We start from the raw sequence: 21,145 nt of genomic DNA on the forward strand, positions 1-21,145 counted from the left end.
TCCTGGTGTGCATCTTCCCATAAACACCTCACTGCCATGGTAAAAGTTCTAGTGTGTGTTGTATCACATTTAACTACTCTACAGTTTAAATCAAAATAGGGGGTTGATTTCAAAATCTCAAAGGGGATTTGCTCTAGGAAGGAAATATTTCTTTTTTCTAAGTGGCAGGATTGTGTCTAAGAACACCACAGGATCATTTTAAGACTCAATAAAATCAAGAGTGTCTTATGCAACTGAAAATACTGGGAAATGGCAACTGTATGCATCTAAGAACCTGAAATATCAGTTTTTGCATTCCCCATTCTCAATACAGGAGAAGATACAGCAATTCCTAATGGTGGTGTCTCCACTCTGGAAGGGCCTGAATATCATTGCTCATGATCCCGTGGGAGAGAGTGGCCCTGGGATCTTTGCTGCCATTCAGGTTAATATTTAACTGTATACTTGCATTTGATCTGTAGGATCTTGTGTGCTGCACCGGTACAAAGCACACTCTATAAACTCTGCACTCACACAACTCTTGCACTGCTGCAGTGTTTGATCTGTGAAAAGGGGTAATGTGGCACAGAGGAGGTGATGTGAAATGCAGGTGAGCTACTTCAGTGCCTATAGCATGGACTGCACAATGCTACAATATAGATGTTTAAAGACAGGGATCATTCACAGTTAGATTCCCTTTCCAGTGAGGCTTGGCTTGCTCTGAAGTTGCTCCTCGATGCAACAGGGAGAGATAAAGTAGTTTTCTAAAGCATAGATTATGGATCAAGTCTTTAAGAAAATACATGTTGCTAAGCATCCTTTATGGATTATAGCAGTGAGTGTTTTTCTGAATAAATCTAGGTGTCTACAGTGACATCCTCTAAACACTAAGAAAAAATTTCATCCCCAAAGCATCCAAGTGCTGCCTAATAATTTCTAGTCAATGGGTAATTTTAGGACTTTTATAGGACCACAAAATGGTTTGGATTGGAAGGGACCCTAAAGATTATCTAGTTCAAACCTCCATAAAATGAGCAGGGGTTCCTTCCACTACACCAAGCTGCTCAAAGCCCAACACAAGCTGGCTTTGAACACTTCTGGGATGAGGCATCCACAGTGTCTCTCGTGTCAGTGTTTCACCACCCTCACTGTAAATCCCTTGATTACCACTCTTGACACAATCATAGATAGAATCAAACATATTAACAGCAGGATAAAGTAAAACCCAGCTTGGTCGCTCACTCACTCACCTCAGGCTTCTTCAGTTCCTCAGTTACATAATTCAGGTTGTTCCATCCATCATAGGACCAGAGCCCCTGGTAAAACGCCACTCCAACTGCCCCAACACCTGCAGTGGTGCCTTGAAAACCATTCTGAAAACTCTGAGTTTGTCCCTGGGCAAGCAGCACCAACCCACCCACCACAATCACCAACAAAGCCAAGAGTTTGGCAGCTGTAAAAATGTTCATAACAGATGTTGCCAGCCTCACGTTGAGGCAGTTGATGATAGTTAAAATCAGGATGCAAGCAGCAGCTGTACATTTGACGGCAACCTGCGGAGACGCGCATCCTGGGTAGAACGGTGCAATGGCATACTCAGCAAAGCTCAGACAGACAGCTGCCAAACCAGCTGGTCTCACCAGGATGACAGAAGTGTAGGCGAAAAGGAAAGCAGGAAAGGAACCAAAAATCCTCAAAATGTAAATATATTCTCCTCCAGACTCTTTAATTATTGTTCCAAGCTCAGCGTACGACAAGGCTCCAAACATGGCCAGGAGACCACATGCTGCCCAGATCAGCAGGCTGCTGGCAGGGTTCCCCATGTGGTGTAGTACCCACTCAGGGGACATAAAGATCCCCGAGCCTATCATGGTACCTGCAATTAATGACACGCCACTAATCAGGCCAACCTCTTGTTTCAGTCTTAACTTCTTCCCTTCAGTCAGATCTGTGGATGAATGGAGTGGATCTGTTGCCTTCCTTTCCCTCATCGTGGAAATGTGAGGAGAGAGGAGACGTTGTTGTAAGGAGAGAATCTGAAAAAGGATTAAGGCATTTGAATAAGGACGACCCCAGGCTTTAAGGTTTAGTTAATAATTACAAAAGTCACACTGAACGCTGTTGAGAAGCACAAACCTATCTTGTGCATTTCACATTCTTTCATTACCTATCTTATCTTGGTAATTTATTATGCCAAGTTTGATTATCCCTGAATCTCAGTGCAAGTAATGGTAATGGATAGTATCCAGCACCACCTCAAAATCACTCAGCACATTACTGGACTGTGATCCTGGTTATCTCTCCTTTAAATCATGCCCCAGACAGCATGTGAAATAAGGATCAGGTAAGCAAAGTCCCCATGCAAATCTGTACTTTATTCTTTGCTGAAAAGTCAATGTTCAAGCACTTGCTTCAGTGCTCAATCTTATTTTCATTCTTCACTGTAACATGATCAAACAAACAAGTCAGCTGGCCAACATGCTAAGGCTTTGCTCAAGGAACATTTCCAGTGTCTTGATCAAAGAAACAGAAAGGTTTTGCTAAAAACAGTCCAGAGACTCTTTTTCTGCAAAGTAGTAGGGGGAAATGTGGGCTTTTCTCAATTTTAGGAAGTGGAGGTGGAGAAGCATGAAAAGGCTACAATTACATTTTTCCAGGGCCTTTTTACCATTGCAGATAAGGTGTGCACACTCCTACTGGACCACAATCTTCAGAGCTCTTTGTCACAGCTCATTGTATGCACATTTCAATGCACACATGACAGAAACATAGTACAAGCTTTTGAAGATACCCCTGATCCTTATTTAGATATCGAACACATAAAATTCCAGACCTTGAGGCAGGTTCTGCTATAAATACGACTATTACAGTGAGACCTTTCTCTGCCCTTCATGGCAACCACAGACCTTGAATCTTTAAAACTATCTGTCCTTCTCAAATATTTGAGCTAAAAAAAGCATGACTATAAGCAGAGCTATTGTTTCTCTAAGAATTCCTTCTAAATCATTTAGACTTCTCCTTATTTGCCTTTTTGTTAAAAAAAAAAAAAAATGAACTAGCTTTGCAGTTCTCTGCAAGAAGAGTCCAAGGTAACTCTTGGACCCTTAAAAAATCTCGTGGGTCCACAAGAAAAACACCACATACAAGTCGTATAGTTTCTCATGCTAAGGCAAATAAAGTACTCAATTTTTATCATCAGGTTGAAGGACTTCAAGTTCTCTAAAGAAGAAAAAAGCTCTCAAATCTAATTTAAAAAGTAGAGGGGTTTAGAGTATAAATGTTATCATTAAGGAAATAGTGAAAAAAGTTTGTTGGGTTTCCTAAAGGATTTCAGAAGCTATTCCTACCATAGAGAGGTATGTCACCTCTCTAGTATTCACTAGGAAATGAATGCCAGCTGGTTTTCTCCTAATTTCAAAGTCCCTTGTAGAAATTCACAGCTGATCAAGGGGTAGCTGTAACAAAAGAGAAAGCTTATACTTTATCTGTCAAGTAGGTTTTTTAAGCTTTCCCAGCAAAGGTGTGAGTTCTGAGAATAAACATACACCTTGTACTGCAAGGGTGCAAATTAACACATTTCAAGTTAATGGTTTGCAAAGTGGTTGAGAACTTGGAGGGAGGCATCCCACTAATGCAAAGTATTTTGGTTTGCTTTTACTAAGTGACAGTGCTCTTCTTGTCTGGTTTAGCTATTTGTAGTGTATTCTTTAAACTGCAAACGACGCTGTAAGGCAATGCTGGAATCCTTCAGGGGTCCGAAGGTCTGGGTTGTTTTCCTGCAGTACTGACACTCCTGTGTGCATCAATACATGTATTATGTATTCCAATCGTTATTGAAAACAAAGGCACAAAAAGTATGGTCAAATCAACACTACAGGAAAATTTAATGTGACTACAGGTAGTTAAGTATCCTTCTAGTAAAGCTATACATATGTTTCTCTCATTCTTCTTCTGTTTTAATGAAGGAACTTCTGGTCTGAAGTGTAAATGCAAGGTTCTTGGAGGGAATGTTTTCAAATCTTTCCTGTTCTTGCTCCTAGAAATGAATAACTTTTAACCTAATGTTGTAGGGGAAAAAAATTAGAATGTCTTCCAGCTTGACCATATAAAAAAAAATTCTGTAAGACCCCCTCAGATAATAACAATTAATTAACTGGTATGTCAATAGCCTCAGTCAATTCCTAGAGGGAAGTCTATTTCCAATCCCAGATTCATTGTTACTGAATTCTAACTGCTTCCACCTAAAGTAATAAGGAATCTAATTAATAATGGTAAGAACTTGAGGCTATTCGTGTGGAAGCTAAGGTAGTCTGATTGATTTGGATTTTTTTTCCCATTGTCTTGTTCTTTTCTTGACTGATATTAGCAGTAAAGAGTAGCCTCAGATAGGAGCAGCAGCAGATAGTTTAGTCAAATTAATTGTCACAATTATAATTTGTCAAAACCGAGTATGGAAAAGGGCAACTCACTGCTCCCCTCCCAAAAGGAGAGGTATAATAAGGAGTAAAAATACAAGTTCTGCCTTCTCGTGTGGAGTAGCAGAGCTTTGCTGCTCAAGCTGTCACCTAATGCATCCCCTACCCGAACCATTCTCACTTACCTTTGACACTGCAATGGGTGGTTGCCATCTACTGGTCCCGAGCAATAATGCAACACGGCCCAGTCTGCATCTGGGTTGGGTATTTTGCATTCCTGGCTGAAAAGAAAGCCCGCTGTAAGTATTACTTCTTCAACATTAAGATAGCACAAACAGACTATATTCGAGCTGTGAATGAACAGTGTCCTTAATGTCTTTATGGGTTTTTTTATCTCAGGAGTATCTATGAAGATTAGAGAAAACTAATTTAAAGTAAAGGTCAATATCAGTGGTAAAAACTAGGCAAAACATGTGGGCAAATATTTTGCAATATTTAATTTTAGGTCCCAGAAATGATATTTGGAACACAGTTATGGGCTTGGTTTCCCTGTCCCACGCTTGGAAAACAGTTACAAATCTCTAGATGGGATTTAAAATAACCTGTAATCTGAGGATAGAGTGGCCAAAACCATTGCCCATAACTTTCTTTGGAGGTAGACACCAATACTATACTTATAAATTTGAGAAGAGATCAAGTTTTTATGTTTTTTTCATTAAAAAACCCCACCAAACAACAAACATCAAGTTGGATGAGAGGTACTAAAGATTAGAGAGTTCATCCAGGACATAAGATGTGGGTTTGATGGCCTTCTCTACTTAAGACCATGGAAACCCACAAATTCAGCTTGAATACTCTCACCTCCAAAAGGCAAGATTTGAACTGCAGTTGCAGGCAGATCGTGATGCCTGTGCATCTATAAGTAGAGATGCCTGACTGAAAACAGAAAGGAAATAAAGGCCAGGAAAGTGGAGCTCTGAAATACATCTTGAGCCCAGAAAAAAATTGGTGCGGACAGACTACACACCCCAGATGTCCTGTGTGAAAACAGACAAAGGAAAGAGGACTCATTGAGAGGTATCTGCCTGGGGAACGGGTGCCCCATGTGTTTGACTCTAATGCTCTGCATCCCCAGTGCATCCTGGCTCTTCTCACATCTGAGCCTTGAAAGGGTGCAGCTTTGGGCCTCCACACCCCTGGAGATGCCTGGACCCACCAGCTTCTTTCATTGTGTGCCCAGGGGCCAGCAGTGTGTGGCTGCCCCCAAGGCAACAGTGCCTCTGGCACAAAAACAGGGCTCCTTGTGCAGCAGAGCTCTGGCTGGGATTTTAAAAATGCCAATGTGAGCTGCAGCTAGCAAAACAAAAACCCAGCTTGGGCTGCTGGAAGTAGGATGGTGGGGTAGAAATGACATTTCTGAGGATGCAGGATAGTCCTAGGGTTCACAACAAGAATCAACACTAAAACTGAGCTTGTTTATATTTAGAGAAACTGCCTTTTCCTGTCATGTTACAATAGCGGATATGAAGTTGGGAGGTTAAGAGTGAACCTTAAACCCAATAATTTACCACGAGCTGAGTTAGTGCTCCCTGTCTGGGTCTGCAGACAGCCTGCAGCTGAGCTTGAGCCTCCTTGCTCCTGCTAAGCAAGGGCTCAGCATATTCTGGTTCTGCAACTATTAAACTTTGATGGACTTGCTTTAGTTTTATAGATATTCTTTATTAAAATGTATTTGGTATCCCCTGTTTCCAATTAGACACTGAATATTTTGTTTAGTTATCTTACTGTGTTCAAGGGGAAGCTGCTACTGCCATACTGCACCCCTTAAAAACAATAGGATCTAGATAGAAGGAAATCTCAAAGGCTAGGGAGCAGGCTGTCCCTATGTGCCAAAAGATGAGTCAGTGGGGAAGAAAACCAGCCTGACTGAATAGGGACGTTTTGCTGAAACTCAGGGGGGGGAAAAAAGAGAGTTTATGACCTTTGGAAGAAAGGGCAGGCAACTCAGGAAGAATACAAGGATGTCATTGGGTCATGTAGAGAGAAAATTAGAAGGTGAAAGCTCAGCTAGAACTCAATCTAGCCACCACTGTGAAAGATAATAAAGAGGGTTGAGGATAAGAGGAAATGGCCACAAGCTGCACCAGGGAAAGTCCACGTTGGATATCATGAAGAATTTTTTCACCTTTTTTTGGAAAGGTGGTTGAGCATTAGAATGGGCTGCAGAGGGAAGTGCTGGAGTCACCATCCCTGGTGGTGACTAAGAAACAGCTGGTTGTGGCACTTAGTGCTAGGGTTTAGTTGGCATGGTGGTATTTGGTCAAAGGTTGGACTTGATGGTCTTGGAGGTCCAACCTTAAATGATGCTATGATTTTATGATACTAGCTGCTCTAGAAGATACTGATGGAGTAAGGTGAAACACTGGTGAAAGGAGAACCACAGCTGAAAAGAAATAATTACAACTTGGGAAAAATACTGATCCCACCGCTGCTTGCACAGGTCGAGTTAATCTATCAAGTGCTATTGGTACTTTTCTTTTGGCAACTGAGGGAAATTATACAAACTTCTTCCTTCATTCTGTATTTCCTGGGTTTATAGCTATTTGTATATACAATGTGTGTATACACACTCACACACAATCTGTCCTGTTTTCTTTTCCTAGAAATTTAGCCTTAATAATTTATTTGCATTAGTTTGTACTCTTAAGAAGGCCTTTTAAATGTTGGAATTAAGTTTCATTTATTTATTAAGTTTAATTAAAGATTAGATTATCTTGTCCTACACAAAGTCTTTATCAAATTAATGCTATCATTACCAGAATACAAATACACATTTTCATGAAAACTTTCTAGCAAACAAGATTAAAAATAGAACTTGTACATGCCAAAATTCTATTTAATCACTGAAATGCATTCCTACATTTCTGAGTAGATGCACAATAATACCTTCACTAAAACAAGACAGTTTTATTGTTTTTAAGGTAAACTTCTACAACACATGCTTAGAGCTTAACCTGTAAATCTATATTCATTCTGTTAGGTAGCACTCTATAATAAAATAGTTTTCTCTGTACAATTCCTGTCAGAAACATTATAATAACATCAACCCAAATAATTCCAGTTTTCCTCAAGAGAAAAGGGGACATAGTAACTGCAGGTACTAAGCTGAATTTCTTAAATCTTCATGAAAACTAATCCCTATTTTTGAATAAAACTCTGGACCAGAAGTGACATTGAGGGTACACAGAAGGCAGCTCCCTTCCCCAGCCCACCCCACTGCTGCCATGTCTCCCCCAAGGACTGAAGGGCTGTTTGTCCACCTTCCTCTTTTCTTCTTAATCATAGAAGTGAGGGAAGCACCAGCTTTGGTATTGTGGCACAGCAGAGGACCTGCCCTACTACTAGGTGACTAGGAAAAGCACATGGAGAACAACAACCAGGAAGGAAAATAGGGTAAGGTGGCTTGCAGCAGCTGGTGAAAGTTTTGTGAGTTGCCTCCACCTGTTTGCTTTCCCTGGGCCAGAGTCGGGAGTGCAGGGTGGGGCTGGGTGGCTTATCCCTGCCTGGCACTGCTGCTGTCAACACGTGTGAGGCTGATCACCCCTCCACTGCTCCCCCCACGCAGGGGTGGGATGTGCTTCAGCTCGCAGTCAGGGCCAGCATGAGGCCAGGGTTTGCCCCTACATGCCCAAAACACTTTCTTGGTGGAGTGGCTATAAGCTGTACGATGGGCTCTGGGCCATCCATGCTTCCAGCCCTGTGACGCTGATCTCCTGGGATAAGCTTAGCCAGGATCAAGGGGGCTCAGCCAGTGTCCATACCAGTAAGTGCCTCGCTTCTCAAAGAGCTAGGATAAGGGGGTAATTTTAATGCTGTTTTACTATAACATCACTTACACTCTATCAAATATAAAGCAAAAAACAATGTTTGCCTGGTAAAGTCAAGTAATTTATGACACTTTAAGATCTCTGGCTGCTGCTTTATGAAGTTGCAACAAACATGTATGTTCCAACTAATGCTTAATCTTGTGCATTTTTACCAACAGAAAAACTAATGATCTTGAGAAGATAGTGATGTGTTGAGACTAATTCCTCCCATCTGTATGCTTTGGTTAAAGCCAAAAATAGATATAAATAAAAAGAAGGATGAAATGGATTAAGCATACTTTCTTGGCCTTCCAAGGGAAGTATGTATGCGTGGGAGATGGGAACCAGGTTTTCATTCCACTTGGTAAATTTTCACTTGAGATCTTATGAAGGAAAGAACTGTGCTAAAAGGTTTGGAGGACTCTTCCTGGTCTAGAGATCATAGCTCCTTAATCACCCTTGTCAATGAGGCAGTCAGCATGATGTAACAGGAATCCCTCTTAAGTAGTATTGTTCTCTTGAATGAAAATTGGATGCATCTACAGGTGATGTCCTCTAATTCTTAGTCCTTAGCCAAAATGAGTGGAAAGGCACCTCTTATTTACACATATACACTTCCTGATTTGCAATCCACTAACAGGATGTATTACAAGGGAAGAAGTTTTCCAGACAAACTGGATTTCCATCTGGAGCCAGCTCAAGCCAGTAGGCAAAGCAGGCTGCAGGGTGTGGTCTTGTGCCTACTTCTCCTGTGCCAGGGAAATGGGAATTGATTATTCCCATTTGAAGAGCTAATCTCTGCTTCCCACTTGCAAAGCTCTTTATTCCAGATGTCACAGAGACTGCAAAGGTATGGCTGGCTGGGTGGTGGGTTCCTCCCCCAGCAGCTCCCACAGGAGAACCAAGCAATTCTCTTCCCTCTCACCCTGCCTTTTCCATTTGCTGCTCCAGATGCCAGCTCACCCTTGGGTCCCCACCCCAGCACTGGGGGTGCAGATGCACAAACAGCTGTTGGGCCCTGATAATAGATTAGCTGAAGACAAGGGTCCTGTACTACAAGAGAGGGCTGACTCACAAAAAGAACTTGAATTTTGTAATATTTAAAAACACATTGTTTCAGCTCAATGAATTTCTTGTTTTGTTCTGTATTTGACTAACTGCCTAGGAAGAAGGATGCAGCAGAAAAAAGAGAAGTACTTTAGAAGTCTGTAAAACCTGCAGATATAATTAAAGGTAAACCCACAGAGGTATGAAAACACTGTTATTATTTATGTCATATGTGCATAACATTGGCACCTACTTTTCAGTATTACAGTGCTCACCCACTTTGTTTATGCTCAGGAAGCAAGATGGAATTTCCCTTCCTCAGTCTGTGTCTGGCATTCTACACTCACTGTGCTGTGCCTTGCTGCTCTGAAGGCATGTTTGGCACAGAAGGAGGTTTGGGTTCTCTGTGTGGAAATGGGGGTCAGTGGGTATGTCTTCATGCTGTAATGGTGAGTCAGAACAGAGGTCTGAACTAGCTCTGAGCTGATACATCTGTGCTCCATTTTGGTATTTAAATGATGTGTCCAGTCATCTTGTTGCTTGCGGTTGGGCCCCCTTGACACTGTATAAGAACAGGAAATTCTTGTGAGCTTCAGGTGCAGTTAAGATAGAAGAAAAAATTATAGCCTAGTGATTACACCAGAAGAGCAGAGATGACTGCAGATGTCCAAATGTTACCCTAAGCAAAGTCCACTTGGTGTTAAGGCTGCTGGTTCAGAGCCCTGTCAGAAGAACCTTTGGCAATTGGGAGGATCAGCATTTGATATGGCAAGAGGTAGAAGGGTGTTAATGAACCTAAGACATGAAATTAGGTAAGTCAAAGTACTGCTGCAGATCTTTCTTCTAGTTTATCCTTTGCACTACAGCTTCTCGTTTTTGAAGAAACAGAGACGTTCTAGTTAAGTTGGAGAAACTTAATGCAAGTTAAGTTGGAGAAACTTTATGCCCAAATATCAAAACTTCTGGATATGCTTTTAGAGTTCTTATAATGTATTTCCCTAGGAGAGAAAAAAAAGTGCATTCTTCCCACTTTTGTTCTGATATGGCTGAATTATGTCATCCTAAGTGTGCAAAAAAAACCGCCAAAAAACCACAAAAAACAACCCTCCCTATTATTCAGAGTTCTTGTGCTTGCTTCCATTGCCTCAGATATTTCTTTGAACTTTTCTCCCCCTTTTAGAAATTAGCATGTTTACTCATTACTGCTTAATATATGAAATGAGTGACAAATAATTTGATGCCCAACTCTAAGGTTTCATTTTTTGTACTGAGTATCATATTCAATCTTCAGCTCTAAGAGCCACAGCCTGCCCCTATCATGGAGATTTCCTGTACCTTAATTCTCCACTGGAAAGAAAAATATACTTCTATTGAGACATGCAGGCTCTTTTTTTAAAGATAAGCATTGATGCCACTCTGTTGTAAATGAAGTGAACATGAATATAAAAACCAGCTGGCATTACTTCTGGCTTTGCTCTCCACAGCTATTCACATCCATTCATGTACATGAGGTGATGCCATTAGTGATTCTGGTTGTATTACAATGGCAGGCTCTGGTGGCTGTGACTCTGAGGTATGTTTATGAAGTTTGTTCACACCTCAGCCAATTATGAAGGGACGGATGACTTGGCGACCAAAGCCATCCTGCAAGAGAAACAAGTCTCCTCCACCATTATAGCACAGATTTACTTAGCAAAGCATTTCCAGGAGAGACATTTCTTTCTTGGGACAAGTTCATGATGATCTGTGCTCCAGGGCTGTGCAGGCTACTCACTGACACCTCCTCTCATGCATTTCTTTTAAACATCTTGTTCTTGTTCTTGCAAAATTATTACATTGCTAATAATGTCTACAGGAGCAATGGTCATGTGTACAACTGAATGGAAAACCAGCATTTTAGAAGAGTAGTATAGTAATGAGTCATTCAAAAATGGGATTTGTGACAGAATTTACTACAATACAATTGTGAATTTTCTGTAGGTGCTAAACTCATGTGCACTAGCTCAGTATGATATGCCAGTTGCTATCTAGTCCATAAAAAAATCCAGATTATGTGGCCTTCCTTGAGGAAATTTACAGGTGCACATACAGGTAGGGGGAAACAAATGGAAATAATACCATACTAGGGGAAGGCCTTTTTGTACCAGCTTTTTGTGTTAAATGGGAAATTTGAAGGATAACTAACTCAGAAGAGTTCTTCCCACACATGGTATTAAAAGCTTAAAACATGTAGTTACAAACATTAAAACTAGACAATGGATGCAGTTGCATAATGTGGGTCAAATATTTCCATATCAGAAGAGAGGGTTGAGACAGGCTGTGAAGATTGAGGGAATTCAGACAACAGTATCAGTACAAGGAGAAACTGCAGAGGCTGAACAGGTTAGTGGTCAAAAGCAATAGAACAGAAGATCAGCCCTGGCTCAGCACATGAATGGCTGTGGCAGGGAAAGGCTGTGCTTGTGAAGCAATGGTGGGCCAAAACGATGCAGGAATGGGAGAGTCCTGCTGTGAAAAGAGTCTGCAGCTCCTAAGCCTGTTTCTCTGAGGCTCTGGCTACAGATTAGCCAAGGGGGAGCCTTAGCTCACTGGGACAGAGTTCATACTGCACTAAATCTGCCTATGTATGATGGTCACTGCCAGGCTAAAACGTGAAATACAAATTCCTACAGCAATGCATCTAGCAGCATCTCTAGTGACTGTAGCATTTCAGACTCATTGATTTTATTAATTAAGTCTCTTGACAAAATGGAATGCAGAACCCAATGCACTGGGTGCCTAGATTTGGTATGCAGTGGTGATGTGGGAAAGTCAACTTCAGGATGGTGTGGGAGAATAGAATATAAGAAAATGAAGATAGTGCAGAAAGTAATCTCACCCCTAAGGAGTTGCAGCTGGGCCAATTATCAAAGATTAGGAGCAGTCCTGACTTTAACAGGTCACAGCAGTAACCAATAATAAGAAGAAGAGTGCTATAAAAGAGTGGGTTGGCTGGTGGAGGAGAAGCTGGGGTCAGTTGGCTGCTTTGTGAGGGAGAGAGAGTTAGTGCTCTAAGGAGCTGCCCACGAGAAGAGACAAAGAAGGTATGAAACTTTTGTGATAAGGAGACAACAGTATGGAACTTTTACAATTAGATGAATACAGGCTGGGATCTGCTTCTGCAAATGCATGAAACATACATCCAGATGACCATATTTTACCAAGATGTAGCTCACGAGGGACATGCTAAGGATGAAAACCACCATTCCAAGGCCCTGCTCTTGATCTTGGACAGACAGCTCCAGTGGCTCCCAAGCTGCAGGGCTGTCCCTCAGTGAAGGTAGTTAACTGCAGCTGTTGTTTCACAGAACTCAGAGGTTCACTCATCCATGACTGCTCCTCTTAAGATGTAGGATGACAGCCAGGCTGGGGATTAGACAGGGATTAGTTGGATTTGGGGTTTGGACTAGGGGGTCATTAAATCCCTTCTAACCCAAACAACTTGATGCTTCTCTGCAAGGCCAGCAAGCAGAAGATCTGAGATGAAGATATGGACTTCTTCCCTGCAGAACAGAGCAGCTGCAGCAGAGGGCAGCCCAAGTAGGCTGCTGATCTGGGGACTCTTTCCAAGGAAGTCATACCTGTAAATCTTGAGCAAAGGAATCAAATCTGGGTTCTCCCCCATCCCAGGAGTGAAGGATGTCACACACCTTGTTTAAGAGTGCAAGCTTTTGCAGGGACCTTTTTTTTTGTGGAGATGGTTTGATAGTGTCTGCCACATCTAGTTGTTTTGTATTTTCATAGCAGAATACCTTAATTTTAATTAATACAGGTTAATTATTTGCTACCCTGATAGATCCAACAGCACCGTTTGTCAAAACTGCTGGGGGACATGAAATGTCATGGCACAGCAGGATAAATTCTGTTTACATCCAGAGTTTTAGGTCCTGAAGTTTGTGGCTTTAGAGCATGTAGACCTCTTCACGATTAGGCACTATCTGAGCAGGGGTGGATAGGGCTGCAGCTTTCAGTTTCTCTGAGTGCTCCTCAGTTGAGTGTCTTACCCAAGATGTCAGAGGAAGACAAAGGCTTTCATATCCAGGTTTCCATATCCTTGGCTACGGTCTTAAACTGTGGACTCTGATTAGTATTTTTTATTGAAGATATTATTCACAGGAAAAAGAAAGCATAACTCTGTTAAAGGAGTTTATCTGAAATGTCTGCAGTGTAGGCAGGGCCCAGACAGCTGTTAATGCATCCTTAAAAAGAGGAATAGCTACAAGAAACACTTTCTAATGTTAGCAAGTAAAACTATCTAAAGCATTAAGTATTTTTAAAGTTTCCGCTCAGAACAAAGGTAAGAGAGGCATTTTGTCAAAAAACAAGAACTATTTTAGTCAAAAACTTTAGTGCCATTATTAAATTGTGAGATGTATGGTGGTGGAATAGTTTTATTCTTTTAAAAAAAAAATATACCTTAGAAAAGAATCAAATAATTGTATTTACCATATCAAATTCCAAACTGATTGAACTTAAACATTTTTCTGTTTCATGATCAGATTGGTTTTTCTGAGGAGAAGCACACTGATGTGGAAATCATTCAAGCTTATGCTTATCAAATGCATGTTGAGTTTTGTGAAAATCTGATGCTTTATACAAACACTGATTATAATTATTGAGAACAAACAGGGTCCCCAGAAGGGTAAGAGCTGGTGTAATGTAGACCAGCTGCTGTAAGTGTTCAGGATGCCAAGAGCATAACAGGGTTTCCTTCAGTCCCAGCTGGCCTGCATGAAGGGAAGGGCAGGCTTGGAGGCTGTGACTTAGGGGCCTTCCCTCCTCAGTAAGCACAGGAATTGACTTTTCAGTCCTGCAGCCTCCCTGGAGACAGCCCCAGGTGGCAGTGGGATGGGACACTGGGGATCACAGAGATTAGCCACGTGAGTGGCAGCAGGCTGCAGACATCTGAGTATTTAGCTGACTAGTATTAAACTCAAGAAATCATTTTCCATTTCTTGCAGAAATGTTTCTATCTTTATCAGGAGCTGGGAACTTTTATGTTCTTAACCATGTCTATAAATACTGAAAACAGTGAGGATTTTCTCCTTTGAGACATCTCTATTTTTAAGAACACAGTTGGTAGTCACAGCCATCTCGTCCACACAACTGCTGCGCCAGCAGCAGCACCAGTACAGGTGCTATTCCTGCAGCCCAGCTCGCCTGGAGTCACTGCGGCAGGCAGGGCCTGGCTCCTCCCTGCCGGCACAGCCAGGGGTCGGGGCAGCAGCAGCGACTCTGCAGTGCCCACAGGACCGAGACCCAGGCTTTGTCTGAAGGGTTCATCTGTGGATGGCATCTGTCGCGGTTTCCTGCAATGGAGCGTTCTCTAACCAGGCTCTTGAAGAATGGCAAAATAGAGGAATTTCTTGTGAAACGCATGTTTTAAAATGTCACTGACATGCAGAGATCCCTCTGATTTCTAGGGGCTGCTGAATATGCAGAATTTATGCTCATATTGAGGTTATCAACATGCAGTGCTGGCAATGCCTACCAGCACCAGAACTGTATTGACCTCCCTGCTGTGCAAGTGATGCCATCTTTAACTCCCTAATTGGAAGGGATAATTGGCTCTTTGCCCAAAATCGCCACACAATAACTATTAGCACAGCAGTTAACTAATAAACTAGTAACTGCTGAGATGCATTTTTATTTAGTGTAACACATGCATGCAAGCACACATCCCATGGGTGGTGTGGGGTGTGGAGACCTCGGGAGTCACCAGGGACCACTGGGGACTCCTCAAACAGGCCTTGCCTCCCCCTCTGTCTCCCAGGCCCTCAGGTGGGCAGCACCTCCCACCGCCACACTTCTGGAAAGGCCTAAAATCACAGGATCACAGAACTGTTAGGGTTGGGAGAGACCTCTGGAGATCGAGTCCAGCCCCTGCCAAGGCAAGGTCACAGGAATGTCTCCAGAGATGAAGATTTCATGGCCTCCCTGGGGAGCCTTTTCTAGTGCTCTGCCACCCTCAGTGTAAAGTTCTTCCTCGTGTTGAGGTGGAACTTCTTGTGTTTTAGTTCACTGCCACTGCTTCTGTCACTGGGCACCCCTTAAAAGTCTGGCACCACCCAGGCACTTCAGGCTGGAGGAGACTGAGGGGAGACCTCATTTAGGTCTTCAACATCCCCATGAGGGGAAGCGGAGGGGCAAGCAGCAATCTCTCCCCTCTGGTGACTACTGACAGGAACCAAGGGAGTGGCTTCAAGCTGAGTCAGGGGATGTTTAGGTTACGTATCAGGAAAAGGTTTTTCACCCAGAGGTTGGCTGGACACTGGAACGGGCTCCCCAGGACAGTGGTCACAGCACCAAGCCTAGGAGAACTCAAGAAGCACTTGGACATTTTAAGGCACATGGTGTGACTCTTGGGCTGTTCTGTGCAGGGCCAGGAGCTGCATTTCTTGATCCTGATGGATGCTTTCAAACACAGCAAATTCTATGATCATCTTGGCACCTGCCTTTGCCATACATATATACATTAATGAGATCCCCTCTGTTTTCTCTTGAGTGAACAGGCCCGGCTCCCAGTGTCTTCTCATATGGGAGATGCTCCCGACCCATCATCTTTGTGGCCTCCGCTGGCCCCTCTCCAGGAGTCCCTTGTCTTTCTTGCCCTGAGGAGCCCAGACCTGGACGCGGTAAGTGAAAGCGAGCACGAACACACACACACAGCCGCGCACTAACGCGGTCCTGCGGCGGGAAGGGCAGGGACGGGGACATCCCCCGCCGCCGTGCCCGCGCTGAGGGGCGGCGGGCGGCGCATGCGCGGCGGAAGGGGCCGGGGGCCGCCGCCTCCTCCCTCCGCCTCCCCGCGGGCCGGGCCGGGGCGCGCAGGCGCGGCGGGGCCGGGGCGGGCAGGGGCGGCGGGGCCGAGCGGCGGCGGCGGCCGGGGGGGAGCGGCCGGGGAGGTTCAGCCGCGCTCTCGCTGTCCCTGTCCCTCCGCGCCATGTTGTTGTGAGCCCCGGGCGGGCGGGAGGGGAGGCAGGAAGGAGCGGCGCCCAGCGGGAGCGGCAGGAGGAGGAGGAAGGGGCCGGCGGGCGGGCAGGCGTGTCCCAGCGGCCGCTCCGGCTCCATCGCCGCCAGCCAGCCCGTGAGTAGCCCCGCGGGGCCGGCGCCGCGCTGGGAAGGCCGCGGGCGGGCGGAGCGGGCGGGCGGGCCCCCCTTCCTCCAGCCCCCTTTTGTCTGCGGGCTCGGCTGCGCGCCGAGGGAGGGGAGGAGGAGGAGGAGGAGGGAGGAGGGAGGGGGCCATGTTGTGGCAGGTCACCGGGCGGCGCGGGGCCTGCGCGGCGGCCTCGCCGCCTTTGTGTCCGCCCGGGAGCGGCGCCGAGGTGGGGACGGAGCGAGCGCCGTGAGGGGCGGCGGCGCCGGGGGAGCGAGCGAGGGAGGGGCGGCATTGTGCGCTCGGGGGGAGCCGACCCCGGCCCGGCGGGGTGTGCGGGGCCGGGTTGGTGCCCGGGGGGCGTCGGGGCCCGGGGCAGAGGGAGGCGGACGCAGCCCCGGGGCCACAATGGGCTCCGGCTCGGGGGGAGCGGAGACGGGGGCGGCGCTCGGACCCCACGGGCCATTGCGTGGCTGGGCTCGCACGGGCTTTGTTCGAACGTACGAAAAACTTGTGTTGTTTTTTTCGTGCTCTTAAAGATAATAACCGCTTCCTGAGAGTGCAGCGAGGAGGCCAAATGCCTTTGGTGGCTGGTGGCACACAATGAAGCGGTAGGGTTTGATTCTGCTTCGAGCCTGCCCGTGCAGACCACAAAAACAAAAAGTTAAGGAAAATGCCTCCTGTCCTGAGTGGATCGTGCGTACAGCGAACAGTTTGGGATCAATCTCCCCGGCAGTTATTGTGCAAAGATTGTTGGGTTTTGTTTTGGCATTGTTTTCTCTCCCGTATTTCCTAAGGTCAGATCCTTATTTATTTGAGAGAAAATATTTTTCGGACGGTTTATATTCTTCTGGTTTACAGTTTGTAGCAAGATGGCTTAATACCAAAATGTGCAGGGTGTTTGAGATGTGATAAAGAGCTTCTTATCACCTGATTTCGGGATGCTTTTTTCTGAGCAATTAGATGTGTATGAGCAATGTGAATCAGTCAAACTCTTAATTCGCCTAATATTCCCTACATATGCTGCACGTTAACAAAATACTTTGAGGTTTATTTTACTTTCTCTTTGTTGCATCTCCACTGAGAGATCAGGCCTTCGTAGTTTCAGTGAGCTGATGGTCTTGCTCTTCAGGTATGTGGGATATAAATGCATCTGAAATATAATTACTATGCCATGTTACCATTTTTACACATAAAGCATAGTTTTGTGTTATATTTAGTCACGTCTGGGTTTAAAACCAGATGTTAACAACAGTCACAGTTTTGTTGAGAAGCTCAGGCAAATGTTGCCTGCTTTGCTCAACAACTCTGTGTCAACCCGAGTATAAATATGCTAGGGAAGTGGGAGAAGGAAACTTGCTTTAAAAGGGAAATGCTAATTTGGTGGTGGTGTAGTTTGGGTTATATGGGTGGAAATGACACCAAATCACCTGACAGTTTTCTGAAGTGTTCAGAGTTGAAAATTTGGAATTTGGCCCAGCAGAATGGTTAGTAGGCAAATGCATGTGAGAAACTGCTTGATAATGCACATTCTGCAGTTTATTATGTGGATGTTGTGCATAGGAAAGTCCATGTTATTTGAATACTCTTTTTTTTTTTGCATTAATAACAATAGTTTAATTTTTTCCTGTAGTATCACTCTGTAGTAATAAATCTTCTGTGTTAGGGATGTTGGCACAGTGCTGAGGCAATTGTAATTGTATCTGGTATCGTGATTGAGCTAATAGTGCAAGCAGTTGGCTGAAAGGGCTGGGCTTGCCTGTCTTTTTATGAGAAGATGCCTCTTGTTATGACAGTTTATATTAAATCTTACAGTGGATTGTGGAGTACACTGAAGACTTTATGTAGCTGTTTTCTTTGGGTGTTTCTCTGCAGTGTTCTTGGTGGGCCAGATGTTGCAGATGTTTAGGGCAAGTGTGTTAACAGAATGTCAGCTTGCTGAAACTGTGAACTAGATCTGATTTTTAAACAGCACTTTCTAGTTCACTTTTAGATGTTGCCCCCTTCTCCTTCGTTCAGTGATATTTGAGTGTGCACTGAATAATCAGCATGTGTAGAAGCATTCTTCTTGATAATTTCATCTCTTTCTATGTACAGTGGTTTCCAAAATCCCCAAATTATTAGATCAAGTTTTTATACACAGAGGCAACTAACCCAGTAGGGTTTGAATTCCTACTTGTGTCTTCCTGCCTTTTTTTTTTTTTCAATGTGGAATTATGTGAAAATCAACTATTGCACTAAGAAAAAATGTAAAATCTCTTGAATGTTAAATTCTTTGTTGAGAATCTCCTGTGAAAATGAGCATTAATACATTGTATTTTCTTTTTAAAAAGTTTGGTAGAAACTCTACAGAAGAAACAAGAAAGTAGACATAAGGTATAAATTCTTCTCATAGCGTGTATCAAAAGTGTAGGTATGTAAGAGAGTTATCAATCTTCTTTCTCTTTTGAGTAATTAGGTGAAAATGTTGCCTCATTTAATTGGGATTTCCCCCCCCATAACATAACTGTTGTCTTGCTTATTCCCCATAAGCCAGTGCCCAGGCCTTTGTCTTGGCAGTGAGGAAAGAAATGTTTCCTTTAAAAGCTCCTGTAACAAATAACACTAATTGTGTAGTGTTGCTAAGTAATGAAGTTGGAGGCACTTCACAGTCATATAGTGGAAAAGCATTTTAAATTACATCAAAACATGTAAAGGATTGGGTTCTAGCTGCTTCAGTGTCATTTCAAACAAGTTATATGGAATTTATACTATGGCTTGCATGCTGAAACTTTACAGCAAGGTTTAGTTTGGATCTCACTCAGAGTACCTGCTGTGGCTTTTAGAATAGTATGCAAGAGCTGATATGAGAAGTGTTTAGCTTACAAATAAAGACCACGTATCTCTAAAGATTATATTTCATTGTTGCTTAACAGATACTTTTTCTAAACATGCTTATTTAAGAGCAGTTGTAGGTATGTAGAAGAAGTACATCTGAGGAGGTTATGACAACCATCTTAGGAGTTAAGAAGGAAATGCCTAACTCCATAGCAAAAGCATCTCAGTAATAAGCCACATTTGAGTTTTTTGCCGTTTCTCTGTATATGCATTTATTTGCACTAAACTTGAGTGGTGATATGATCTGCTGTCCTCTGCAGGCTATGCTAAAAACACATCTGCAACCTTTCTAGGCAGGCTTATTTTTTGACACCAAATATTTGTGTACCTAGGACTAAGTAAGCCGGTTTACATTTTGTAGTTGTGATTATTTTTAATTTATTTTTTCATACAACTCTAGGATAGGTTACCTCTTGCTTCGTAGAGGTGTTGGCAAAAATTTCAGTTACAGGTAATAGGTCTCGTTGTCTGTCTTTCCATATAATGCTTTCAGCATGTAAATCCTAGTGGAAGTGGAGTTATGTCAGGTCTGTATGTTCATAACTTTGCTCTTAGATTTCATCCATGATTTTTTAGGAAGAATTTTGGGTGATAGGTTGAACTAGCCACATGGTCATTTTGCATGGCTGATACAAAATTTCATGTAGAATTAAATCATAAATATCTTCAAAAAGGAAGTGAATTTTTAAAAGCTGCATTAAGTTCTGTAGCTCTTCACATGTGTGTATTGATTAAATACAAAGCTAGACTTACTGGAAATGACTTTGTGTAGTTGATCTAAAAATAAGGAGTCTAGCTTGACTCATATATTTCAAGTATATTCTATTTGTCTTCTCTATGATATATAATGCTTAAATTTTAGTTCTGGCATGGTACAGTGATGAGTTAATCCCATAGTCTGAAGAAGCTGCAGAACTCATGTTACTACAGTATTTTGATGATAAGCAAATATGTACTGTAACAGTATTGATAAGACAAAGTAGCTTTAGATCTTGCATTACTCACAAAACCAAGATTGCTCAAGATTAAAAAAAATACTCCTACTATATAACTGTCTGTATATTATATTTTTCCTTGAAGATGCTGCATTTGGTAGTCTGTAAAACTCAGTGAATAAAGTAGAACTGTGTAGAATCTAAGTGTTGTAGTCTGATTATAAATATCTATCCACATATGTTAGATTTTAATTGGACTCGCCACTTTCCTTTAGCATGAAAAAGAAAACATTTCTTAGACTTGAATATTTTTTTCCTCCCTTAAGAAGTACTTATTTTAGATTATAAGTGGTATTTTGTGCTTTATTCATGTCCATTCAGATACTAAAAGGCTGATAATGCATCAGTTGTGATAGATAAGGGAAGTGTGGAGATCATTAAGTGTGGCTATTCCGGCAGGCACAGGTGTTTTTTCCTGAGAGGATTCTGTCAATACAGAGTGTTCTGCTGTTGCCATTTATAATTGTTTTAAACCAAGTCTTAAATGTTTCACAAATGAGCTGATGAATTTAATTTTAATCTGAGTCTGAAGTCTTCATTTTGTGAAGACCCCTACAGGTGCTGCTGTGTGGGTTAGAGACGTTCAGTGTCAGTTACTGTGTTAGAATGTTGTGTGGCTTAACACATGTGAAAGAACAATTGAGGCTGGGGTGTAAGAGTGAGATGTAGTTCCCATACACAAGTTAGTTTTCTGTGCTACTTTGATACATAGTCTCCTAATTATAGAATCAGACATAGCAGTATAACAGAATTAGTGGTTTTACACATCATGCTGAGTAATAATGTGAAAGAAACTGCTGCCTTTGTGATTGAAAATTGTATTTTGATTTT

The 21,145-nt window shown here is 43.0% G+C and overlaps 2 protein-coding genes across 18 annotated transcripts in view; one reads left to right on the top strand and one right to left on the bottom strand.

The window, feature by feature from the left end:
* LOC135295955 (b(0,+)-type amino acid transporter 1-like) overlaps positions 1–14,378 on the bottom strand; it is a 29,838-nt gene extending 15,460 nt beyond the window's left edge. Inside the window, exons 1-3 of one of the 3 annotated variants that reach the window (XM_064411833.1) lie at positions 13,793–14,378; positions 4,580–4,675; positions 1,230–2,015 (exon numbers count right to left, since the gene is read on the bottom strand). In XM_064411833.1, the coding sequence (XP_064267903.1) occupies positions 1,230–2,015; positions 4,580–4,675; positions 13,793–13,795 (885 nt within the window). In that variant the 5' untranslated portion in view covers positions 13,796–14,378. Of the gene's footprint in view, positions 1–1,229; positions 2,016–2,146; positions 2,246–4,579; positions 4,676–13,792 lie in introns of those variants that run through there. The other 2 variants (XM_064411832.1, XM_064411834.1) reach the window with 2 other exon arrangements.
* The window catches only part of PUM2 (pumilio RNA binding family member 2), a 70,342-nt gene continuing 61,510 nt past the window's right edge, over positions 12,314–21,145 (top strand). For 8 of the 15 annotated variants that reach the window (XM_064411815.1, XM_064411818.1, XM_064411828.1 and 5 more), the window contains exons 1-2: positions 12,314–12,390; positions 15,859–15,981. In XM_064411815.1, the coding sequence (XP_064267885.1) occupies positions 15,883–15,981 (99 nt within the window). In that variant the 5' untranslated portion in view covers positions 12,314–12,390; positions 15,859–15,882. Of the gene's footprint in view, positions 12,391–15,858; positions 15,982–16,235; positions 16,434–16,583; positions 16,672–17,034; positions 17,054–17,555; positions 17,575–21,145 lie in introns of those variants that run through there. The other 7 variants (XM_064411822.1, XM_064411830.1, XM_064411831.1 and 4 more) reach the window with 5 other exon arrangements.

This window comes from Passer domesticus, chromosome 3 (assembly GCF_036417665.1).
Source record: "Passer domesticus isolate bPasDom1 chromosome 3, bPasDom1.hap1, whole genome shotgun sequence".
Classification (NCBI taxonomy): Eukaryota; Metazoa; Chordata; class Aves; order Passeriformes; family Passeridae; genus Passer; species Passer domesticus.